Genomic DNA, 12,317 nt, shown 5'->3' on the forward strand with positions numbered 1-12,317 from the left:
CAGAATATTAATTTTTATTCAATATCTGCCCCACTCGGTGCCTCACATGAAGAGATTGTTTAGCACAGGTTTACATTAGATAAAGTAATTTGACAATGCTGAATTTATGATTGACAATGAAAAGGAAACAAAACAACAACAACATGCATTTACAGTGATAAGCCAACACTCTGTTCACTTCTCAAGTCAATCAGTTGGCAGTGTAACACAAAGCTTAATTAACAGTTTAACGATCTGGTTTTCCCAATTAAATAAACAAACACTTTATAATTTAGAACTTAATATCTTCTATAACCCAACACTGGTTTTTATGACTTTTCCATGGTCTCCCAAAAACAAAACAAAAAAACAAAAAAAAAAGAACAAATAATTCTGTGGCATATAGCAGCCATCCATATCCACACTAAATGTTAAATTACGGTTGCGTATTGGTACATGTCGCACATTCACAGGTCTGATTCCACTGTCAGTTTCATTTGAAAGACAAAGCATTAACCCATCAGCATCCATCAGGCTGTTACTGGGGGGAATACTAAAACAGTGTTTCTGCCCTTCGGGTTTATTAATGGTCAGGTCACTGAAGTGCAGTGTGTTGAAGAAGTGTGTGGCACCATTTTAAAGTGCTTCTGATTATCCTTCCAGTTCTAGACTGTGTACAGTCACTGATTGTACATTCACATTTCAGAGATTCATTCAGTCGTTTTACAGGCCTGTCATTCAGTCTACCGGTCACAAATAACACTAGTTTCTATTTGCATTCTTGCTCCAGAGTATTTACAACACTTCTGGCTATTTAGCAAGAGACTTGATGATTCCCTTTGGCTAGCAGAAGCACATTTTGAGCAGACACACTTCACATTAAAGCAGCAGCCCTCGAATACCTTCTTTTACCAAACTTTTATAGTTTGAAACTACACATGTGTGACCCTGGACCACAAAACCATAAGGATTTTTCAAAAGTGAGATTTATACATCATCTGAAAGCTGAATATATAAGCTTTCTACATTGATTCATGGTTTGTTAGGATAGGACAATATTTGGCCGAGATGCAACTATTTGAAAATCTGGAATCTGAGGGTGCAAAAAAAGAAAATTAAAATCGAAATATTGAGAAAATCACCTTTAAAGTTGTCCAAATGAAGTTCTTAGCAATGCAGATTACTAATCAAAATTTAAGTTTTGATATATTTGCAGTAGGAAATTTACAAAATATCTTCACGGAACATGATCTTTACTTAATATCCTAATCATTTTTGGCATAAAAGAAAAATCGATAATTTTGACCCATACCATGTATTTTTGGCTATTGCTACAAATATACCCCAGCGACTTATGACTGGTTTTGTGGTCCAGGGTCACATATAAGGGTAATTTACTTTGACAGATGAACATGTTATGCAGTATACAACAATATTCCATGTTATTTAATGTACAGATTATCCTATCTACACACACTTACATCGTGTAATATTGTAAACATTAAGTCTGTATAAATAAATCTCTTCTGACTTTCCTTAATATTAGGATGGTTTCAAAAGCCTTGCTTTGATTCTTTATGAAAACTATTTTGCAGTAAGAGTCTGATCTAACCTCATGATAAAAACTTTGGTGCATTAAATGAGTTAAGGAAACACACGCTGAGGCCAGTCACACAAGATGTGTTCTGGCACACATCTGCACCACTTTTAGTTGTTTTGCTATGTAAACATACCCCACACAGACATCTCGGACCACAATCACTGCGTTTTGCATGTTAAAAACGGTTAAACTATTAAAACTTTTATACCTTTTTTGAAAGCAAAAACATGTCCTGTATGAACAGCCCTTCAGTCGTGACAAAGTTTGAGCAGTGTTTTGTCAAATGAACAGTATATCCTGATCAAAAAACATCAAAACTAGTCCCTCCTATATTTCATCGGTATTCTGTTTGCTAGACCAATGGATGATACCGAAAAGAAAAAGTAAATCTTCATTATGAATAACTGAACACAATCATCCAATTTTAAACACTAGGTGTCATACATATTGATGACCGGAAGTGTGTGTGCTCAGGGTTAGATTTGAAGGATTGTTGTAATGTGAAAGGCAGAACTGCCCTCCCACATTCAAAGCTTCTATAAAAACACTGCCTCTCTGAATGTTCACAGGCCAAACGAAATATTTAGACATTCAGACATTGCGGGTTAACACGTTATATAAACGTTTAAAGAGTCTAAGGTGAATGTATTGATGAGTGTGTGTGTATATATTACATGTATATGTACTGTATGTTGAAATATATATCTGTGTATGGAAGAAAGGCACTAGAAAACACTGAAGCTGCACAGGTCCCAGCTTTCAGGAAGGTACAAAGATATTCTATTTGGACGACACTTTTTTGGAAAATAAACCTGCAAAATATTTAGAAAAAGTCTTACTCCAGAATTAATAAAATTATTACAATTATTTCTTTTTAAAAAGAAATTCTGTTTCTATAACTTCCAGTTTATTCAATACAGTTTTGGCAGGTAAATGAACTTTAATGACATATTCTGCCAGACCAAGTCCATCAAGAAGACTTTGTTCTCTATCAGACTTTATAATTTTAACTATTATAAAGAGCAGCAAATCAAATCCAGTTGTTAGATGCTCTGCTCTACATATACATACCTGCTAGGGACATTGAAATGCTTCAAATACTACAAAATGATCTGTGTATAGGAGTCACAGTGTTCAACCAGTTTTGCAGGGCTTGACGGGAAGAGTGGTTTCTCTTTTAGAGTCTCACAGAGCTCCAGCCAATCAGGAGCCATGGGTCATGACTCACGGGAGTCCAGCTTACTGTACTTAACCCGGGCGCACGTCATTGTTCGTAACAAGAACGGCAGCTGGTAGTTTCGAGGCACAATGCCACGGACGTTACTCTCAAAATATTGGAATGGACCGAACCACCACACACGAGAGAACAGGTTGCCAGTGGAAATTTCCTTTAGAGCCTATAGAACAGCAGAGGAGATTAAGTTAGGAGACTTAATAGACAAAATCTAATGCCACAGTTTTCCAGAAATAGTTAAAATACAGATGTTACTGGGTGAAGACAGTTGCCCATGAATTGTAGCGAAACTTTTTTTTTTAGCTGCACACCCTCAGAAACCAACTACTGGCTTGATCAAAAGGTCATCAATATATATATATATATATATGTGAAAGTATTTATTTCTTCATAATATCTTGATAAATGTCCATTTTATATACTTTATATATTATACTGTTCTTGACTTTTAAATCTTATTTTTTTAATTACTTAGCACAAAAAACTGTTAGTTATATTGCATATTCTTTTTCTTGTCACTACTAGATTTATGTATAATTCTTTGTATAATAATATATGCATTATTATTGTATTGTACATATTGTAATTTTACATAGACATAATTATGGCAACAAAGAATTTCAAATTGAAAAACCGAATCGGATTGTTTGAAGAAGTATTTGTGCAAGGGTAGTGTAATTTATGTAACACACACACAAATAATAAATTTACTAATTACAACATATATGTCTTTCATTGCAGTTCTATTGAAGTCCATTAATTTGTCTTGTCATGCTGTAAGCTGCCTAAATAAGAAATGCATATAAATATTGATTACCACTTTAAATAAATCTTAAAAAATTGCTAATTTATAATTGATTTAATTTAGTACATAATCTAATTTAGTCTGCAATGAATACCTGCTCTATCATATTTGAGAAACATAATTACAGCATGTTTTTTTTAAATAAATCTTGTATGAATTATTATGCAAGCACAAGATGCATAAATCCAGTAAATAAGCAAAGATTTCCTAGTTTTAATCTACAAACGAACCTGCTGATTGGCCATTGTATGGTACCACCAGAAGAGGCGTGTGGTCATGAAGTAGGCCACCACCACGTCGATGGTGTAGTGATCATGAGCCAACAGGATGCAGAAGATACCGATGGCACTCAGGCACCAGCAGATCCAGTGATACCACCAGAACCTCCGTGGAGAATCTGTAAAAAAAATAAAGTAAACAAATCTGTATAATAGTTTCAAAGTGCAGGCAGACATACCAAACTCACAAATGTTATCAATGGTTTTAAGTATTTTAGGGAATTGTATAACACGTTTTAATGTTTGAGTTATTGACATCATATCCACTAGATGGTGATATCAGCCAATCACAACAACATACAGAGGCTAAAAATCTAATTTTTACTGCATATTTTGACATGATTGTTCATAAATATGTGTACTCACACTCTTTAATAAAGAGGTATGTTAGTGTCAGCATCACTGTGTGTCCACTGTACAAGTAATCTCCACACAAAGAGTGAGAGCCAGTGATTGACAGGCCACCACCGGCCATCATTTTCATTACCCGCCGTAACTGTGCCTCCCAGTCACCGAAGAGCTGGAAGACACACAAGCACAAAAACATTTAAAGATAGACAAACAACCAACATGTTATTTTCATTTCAGTATCTTTATTACTTTATCCTCTCTCATAAAATTTGATTCAAAAGGAATCCCACATGAAAAAAATACTATAGTTAAGTGTATTATACTGCATACAGTATTTACAACACTTTGTTAACAAATGCTACAGCATACTGTTGTATTAACTCTAGTGAACAGATAAACTGTAATAAATACTGTAGTATACTTTAGTTTTTACTACAATAACCTGTAGTGTTGTAGTATAATATACCCTATAGTTGTAGAAAACAGTACAGTATTGGGTAAAGTAATTTGTTTATATTAATATAGTTATATAGTACATTAGCAACTATTACTATAAATTACTATAGCATTTTTCATGTCGGATAGCCTTCACTGCCTTTTCTAGAGTATGGTTAATGCAAATTATCTTACGCTATGAAACCTGAAACTACAGTGTCACCAAAAAAACAGCCTTTATTTACAAAATATAAATGTGGTGCACACTGCTTATATGCTTCAGCAAGTGTTACAAGCTTTGTAAAAGCTTGTAACACTAACAGAGAACTCTAACAGAGAAGACCAGAAGTATAGGTCATTAGTCACAGATTATGTCTGCTGTAGCTCTTAAACATCAGTTGTGCATATTCATATTTAGAAGCAAAAACGATATCTGAAACTATGGCAGAGTTCAAGATTTTTTTGATGTCACGTGTTTTCATCTTGAGCACTTCACCCTGTTTAAACCTGTATTTAGCACTATTCGCTTTAAGTAGTATGTCTATTCTAGACCAACATTAACCTGCATAAAAGTCTAGTTTCAGTAACAAGCTATAAGTATTCTCATCCTTAAACAGTTACCTTTGGGGAGCACTTGAAGTGCATGCCTGGTACAGGTAATGTCGTAACGTACATTGTCACGCATCTGTACAAATACAGTGTTCCCACAATAAAAAAGAACCGGCGACCGATTATGGACCTGCAAACAGAGAGAAATCAGTCAAAAAATAGCCAGATCATAGGATAGGTCATAGTTTATGGATCGTAATGCTAAAGAAAGCATTCTGGACTGTTTAGGAGTCACGAGTCAGGAGATGATTTAAGTTGTGATTCAGCTGTTTAGGAGATTATGTCATGAAATAAATTTAACAAGCTGGGATGTGCTTTAGTTGATGGATAATGCAGTGGTTCTCAACCTGGGGGCCGGTGCCCACTAGAGGGCCTTAGCAAACTGCCAAAGAGGAGGTGAAGAGGACTTAAAATAACATACTTGTATGTATGTATGCGTGTACGTGTGTGTGTGTATATATGCTGTGTGTGTGCGCGTGTATAGCCAGATATATAAATATATTATTATTATTATTAGTAGTAGTAGTAGTAGTAGTAGTAGCATTATATTTTTTTCTAAAATATTTTAATATATAATATATATCTGATATAAAATAATTTATTGGGTAGAAATTGTAATAATTAAATATTCTTATATTTATTTAATATCCAATAAATAACAACGGCTGGAAAAGATCTTTAATCAACAATTATAGTTACTGTAATTTCTTTTTTAAAGGAATAGTTCACCCAAAAATTACAATTTTGTCATTTACTCACATTCATGTCGTTCAAAAACTGTATACGTTTTTTTCTCATGTTGAACATAAAAGATGATATTTTGAAGAATTTTAAAAGAACCAAAAGAGTTGTTGGTAGGGAAAGAAATACTACTTGAACTATTTGATTATCAGCATTCTTCAAAATATCTTCTTTTATGCTCAACACGAGAAAGAAAATCATACAGGTTTGGAACGACATGAGGGTGAGTAAATGACAAAATTCTGGGGTAAACTATCACTTTAATGTACAGAAACTAGGAGAGTTCACAGATTAAAAGCATTCGAAAAATGATTAAGGAACTGACCTGTGTTTAAGCAGAAGCCACTGCATAAACCACAGTCCCACAAGCAGCATGCCGTTGATCTCACAGATGGAAAACACCCACTCCACACGATCGAACAGATCAAAGAATTTATCTGGCAGGGGCGGAGAATCTTCCTTGGGTGGGACTCGTTCGTGCACCACTGAGATCACAACTGTTGTGGTGAGGAAGCAGAACAGAGCGTAAAGGAAGGCCACACCTGTTTTGAACCACTCTGTGGGATACGGCGTGCGCTCCTGCTCAGGCAGCGGCGGAATCAAGATGCGAATTGGCGCTGAGTGCAAGCCATTCTTTGGAATGCCATTGTGGACCTTGCCATTGCTCACATTGCCGTTGGCAAGAGCGATGCCAGCGTGACCGTTGATGTGGTGCCTGTTTTCATGGTTGTTGTTCTTGTGCGCCTTCATGTGGCTGGTGAAGCACAAAGTTTCTATGCGTTCCAAAAGCTGTCGACCACTGTCCCCTGTGACCAGGGACAAAGGCGAGGCCTTAAAGTCTTCCTCAGAAAGTTTCAAGAGGGCAGGGCCGCCCACGTTCCGCAATGCATCTGTGTACTCCTGCAAGCCTTCGTCGGTGAGCCAATCAGAGACGTCACTGGCTGTCCACAGCCTCACCTCCTTCATGTCTGGGTAAGAGAAAAAGTCAGAGGGCTGTTTCAAGGGTTTTCACTCAGCAGTTTGGTGCCCCGATAACAGTCATAGTGTCTCTGGGACATTGGAGGAGTGTAATTGGGAGGTCCAATTTTTCACCCCTCCTCCTCTGCTGTTGTTAAATTGAGTAATGGCAAAATCCGACTATTTTTTTAGTCTGAATCCCTTAGTGTCAGTGTGCACCAATGTATGGCCCTGAAAAAGAAAAGCACATACAAGTTAGCTAACAGAACAAGATTTGTTATTACAGAAAAAGTAAATAATTATTTGCTTTAGCTGCCCTAGAAAACACACATTTTTGCTGACAGTTACAGACGTGTGTTTCATGAGCATACATCCTGTTCGACAGTGTGGACCAACGACAGTAACTGTGAGCACAACATGCACTTTGTGTGAGTGTATTAGAGGAACATTTCATTCTGTTTGTTAGAGTGTTTCCCAACCATAGCAACTGTAGTTTAGGAGTCGCTGTAAAAAAATAAAAATAAAAAAAAATAAAAAAAAGATTTCCAACCCATACTTGTCTGAATCACCAATTTAATCTACAGTCGTTCTTCAGAATTTTTTTTAGTAGAAAAAGAGCACATTTGCTTCTCCAGAAGTCAGTACTACTGCAAGTCAATGTGAATATAACTTAATTATAAAGAATATAACAACATTTATTTAAAATTAAATGGAAAGAAAATCATGCAATCTTCTCTTACACTATTAAGGTACTGAACAATGGTTTGAACAATGTAAATATCATTATTAAATATTTTTGAAAGAAGTCGCTTATGTTCACCAAGGCTACAGTTATTTGATACACTACAAAAATAAATAGGTGTAAATTGTTCTTAATTTAGAATAATGTTTCTATTTTCATACAATTTAATATCTACTGAATTTTCAGCGGTCAGTCTTCAGTGTCACATGATCCTTTAGAAATTATTCTAATATGCTGATTTGGTGCTCAAGAAATATTTCTTATTAACATCAATGCAGAAAACATTTGTATTGCTTAATATTATTGTATAAGCGCTTAGACACTTTTTTTCAGGATTATTTGTGGAACAAAGTTCAAAAGAGCAGAAATAGAAACTTTTTGTAACATTACAAATGTCTTTGTAAAAAAACTTTCACGGTTTACTGTTTTCTTTGCTGAATTAAAGTATTATTTTCCTTTTTTTAATCTTATTGAGCCAAACTTTTGTGCATGTGAATAAACTTGAAAATAATTGTAATCAATAGTTCATAATGATTCAAGGAATGAATCATAAAATATATGATTTAATAAAAGTACAATAAGGAACATGAATGGGCAAAACACTTCCTGAAGCAACAGAGGGAGGTCACTGCTATGTTATATTCTCATGTATTGTTAGGCCCATAAAATTGAGTGGTTCACTGTAGAGCTGTACAAACTTTATTTAAAAGTCAATACGTCCAGCTTATGTCGAATCAGGAAATACATAGACATATACAACCCAAATTCCGGAAATGTTGGGACACATTTGAATAAAATAAAAACAAAGACTTCAAATCACATGAGCCAATATTTTATTCACAATAGAACATAGATAACAAATGTTTAAACTGATACATTTTTAAAATTTTATGCACAAAATTAGCTCATTTCAAACTTGATGCCCGTTACAGGTCTCAATATAGTTGGGACGGGGGCATGTTTACCATGGTGTAGCACACACACCCTAAATGTTCTGAAATGTGGATTATGACTTCTACCTGCCAAGCTGTAACTTGTATGTGTGTGTAACGGAGCACAAAGCAGAATACAAAGAGCAAACTTAGACTGAGAGAGAGAGAGAGAGAGACTGAGAGACTGAGAGAGAGAGAGAGAGAGAGAGAGACTGAGAGAGAGAGAGAGAGAGAGAGAGAGAGAGAGAGAGAGAGAGAGAGAGAGAGAGAGAGAGAGAGAGATTAAAAGACTGACTCAACACTATGTTTAGAAGACCTTTGGTTATTAAATCAGCTTAAGGGGGAAAATTCACTCACACACACACAAAGCAAAACCAGCAAGCGCAAGAAACAACAATAACAACAACAAAAACAACAACAAGTAAATAGAAACTTGGAAATGATGCCAAATAACCATAGGCCATATGTCAGATGACCAGCCAACCATTAGCTTTCATCCTTTTAACAGATCCGTGTTGCTCTTAGAGAAACGGCCTGTGGGTAAGAAGCGGTTTAGTTTACCACAATATTTATTTTAGATTTATTCTACTTTTTTTGGTCAGGCCTTAACCCTATGACATCACTAAACCGGTTTTATTTTTGGCTCACGGGAGGATATGCCACATTCACCAGCTCATGCTGTTTCCTGGTTTCTTTTTAGAAGTTATCCTGATACATATTATTGTATTTATTATAAATACAAGTATTTATGATGGAAATCAACAGCGGTGAAACGTTTCCTTCCTTGACATACCTTTTTTGCATATTAAAAGTGTAAAAGTTGAATTTTAACTTACTTGGGTGGTTAAAATTCAACAAGATTCTGTTAAACAACAAGAGGTCAAGTTGCAGTTCATGGCTTCTGAATCTTGGTAGACATTTTTTAAACATTCAGAAGTTAGAAAATGGGTCACATGAGCAAGTTCAATTCTGTTATATAAACATTCTTAAAATTCAGGACACACAGCTCATTCGGTTTAGTCAACTCACCCTGCAATATATATTAGCAACCTTAATCTTGTAAATATCTTTAGAGCCTCTCTACCTGACATTTTCAATTTAATAGTCCTAAATCAATGCATTTCCATTTAATATACGTAATCATTAACAATGAGTGTTGAGATGTTAATTATGTGTGCATCATTACAGTTTGTACCAGTTTTTCCAGTAAGTTACCTATATTAATGACAAACTGATTACATGAATAAACAAACCAAACGCACAGCATTTCTTCCCGAAAGTGTGACGTCCAAAACAGCCATGAATGAAAAAGCAACAGCATTTGACAGAAAAAAAACAAGCAGATATTGTGCGAGAACACCCACGTGGATAAACACAGACTTCAACATGAACAGCTGACAGTACAATAAAAACCAGCATGACTGATGAACACAGCAACACAATATTAAATTAACATAAAATCCCTTTACAAACACAAGGCTTTTATTTCTTCCTCTCTTTTATCAGATATCAGATGTTTTCCTTTGCTTATTCTCATCAGAAAACTAATTACATTCATATATTGTATTCAACATTAAACATTGTAACACTGTTTTAGTATTTTACAAATTTTTCCAAGGTTGTCAGTGATATTTCAGCAGATGTGGTGGGGCCAAAAAAAACAAAACATAAAACAACATGGGTGATTCGTCAAAACACCTGACTTCCCGAAATCTCAAAAATGAAACTGGATTGAGGATCTGATCATAGCCTCGACCTCCCAATTTCACTGCTTGATAATTACTACTACATCAAGGAACCATGAAAATTTATGGAACTGAATGCCATACAACTTCATGAAATTCCAAGGGATCTCATGACATACTTTGCACCACACTACAATAACATTCCATAGAATTCTCAATTCATTTCCATGACATTACAAAACATACAATTATATGACATTTGGTATTAAAAGTTGGTATTAAAAGTCTGGGTGGCGGACAAGCCCAAAATGGAGTGCAATTTAAAGGTACATCACAAAAGATTAAAATAATATACTTACTATTATCCTTTAAAACGTAGTATATTTAAAAGTAGGGCTGTACAATTAGTCAAAATACAGTTTTGAATTCGATTTCAAAATCACTTGCTGCTTTTGACTGAACAACTTTTGTAGCTTTAATAAGAAACAAATAAAGTTGAATTCTTACAGTAAAGACTATGCGGTTTTATTTTACATTAGATTAGTTATTTTCAATTATTTTGAGGACTTTTTTTTGTTTTTTACTAATATTAGTTACCCTAGTATTCTGCTATGGTATTGAGAATTGTGTTATTTCGCAGGTCTCTAAAATGTAGACGTCATAGCAACCTTATTTACAGAAAATATATATTTGATATAGATCACTATCTTTAAATAAATCATTCAAATAAAGTTTTGGTCACATGACCAACTCATAATCGTGCTAAATAATCGTGATTACAGTGTTGACCAAAATAATCGTGATTATGATTTTTGTCATAATAGAGTATTGCTATTAAAATGTATTTAAACATTCCTTTCCTTTTAAATAATCTGGGACAGAAAAATGTAATTATTAGCAAAACCATAAATAGTTAGAATATGACAACTGAAGATTAGATTACAGTGTGTTCACCAAATTAACATTTTTGCCCCAAACCCACATTTTTGCATGACTCAAACTGCATGAACATTGTTTGAAATGAAATATGAAATGTAATGCTGTATATGCAAGAGCTATATTAATGTAGCTACTCTCTGTGAGTTGATTACCTCTCATTTTACATAATCGTAAAACAAACATAGCCTCTTAACACACCTGGCTCAGTTCCTATTCACAAAAGGTGGTACATATTTACATACACAACACACATATACAAGGACACATCTCCTAGACGCGTACATGCAAGCAAAAGAAAAAGAGATCACTACAAGCTAGCAATATGAATAGAAGAGTCATCTGACCATTGAAGTCCACATCAATAATATTGTCTGTTCTTTAGCAGACAGACCAACTGATGGAAAGGTGGAAACAGTCATGCGTGTCATTGGTTAAACTTTTGTTTAACATATTACACACATGAAATTCATGTAAAACACCTGCTACCACACAAGAAGACCAATATTACATAAAAGACCAACGTATGGCCAAACAGCACACATTGATGTCTTCACTAAATGCAGTTAGTCACGCAACAGCACACACACACACACTTGTGCAGGTCAATACACAAATAGGACAGCTAAGCACTCTCTCTCAGTTTCTAATTATCATACTGAGTGTACTGGCAGTAAAGCCGCAGTTCTCTTTAAAATCATGGCAGGAATAAATAGCTTATTTACCTTTACTCCGATAAAGCACACTAGTTGGATTTGCTTACAACTGGACATTCTGGTTAATATTTAAATTTTACAGGCAGTTAAATGCATCACGCACATTACAGTATAAAAGCCATTTCTGAAAGCCATTTCAGAATTATAGAATTGGAATACATAGTTTTACATTTGTGGCATCATACTTTTTGGCTTTGATTTAGTTCATAATTTAAATCAATAATGACTCAAAGTTTATACCTTGCCCAAAAACTGTTAGGCAAGTTGCGTAAGGTTTGCTTAAGTTGAGTTCCAACCACCATTTCATAAAATTGCAG

The 12,317-nt window shown here is 34.8% G+C and overlaps 1 protein-coding gene across 1 annotated transcript in view; it reads right to left on the reverse strand.

Moving 5' to 3' along the window:
- Positions 1 to 12,317, reverse strand: part of sgms1a (sphingomyelin synthase 1a) — a 19,686-nt gene continuing 7,369 nt past the window's right edge. Inside the window, exons 2-6 of the mRNA XM_079386265.1 lie at positions 6,358 to 7,220; positions 5,304 to 5,421; positions 4,263 to 4,416; positions 3,849 to 4,015; positions 1 to 2,976 (exon numbers count right to left, since the gene is read on the reverse strand). Of these exons, the coding sequence (XP_079242391.1) occupies positions 2,797 to 2,976; positions 3,849 to 4,015; positions 4,263 to 4,416; positions 5,304 to 5,421; positions 6,358 to 6,998 (1,260 nt within the window). The 5' untranslated portion in view covers positions 6,999 to 7,220 and the 3' untranslated portion in view covers positions 1 to 2,796. The remainder of the gene's footprint in view (positions 2,977 to 3,848; positions 4,016 to 4,262; positions 4,417 to 5,303; positions 5,422 to 6,357; positions 7,221 to 12,317) is intronic.

The sequence above is a fragment of the Barbus barbus genome (genome assembly GCF_936440315.1).
Source record: "Barbus barbus genome assembly, chromosome: 30".
Classification (NCBI taxonomy): Eukaryota; Metazoa; Chordata; class Actinopteri; order Cypriniformes; family Cyprinidae; genus Barbus; species Barbus barbus.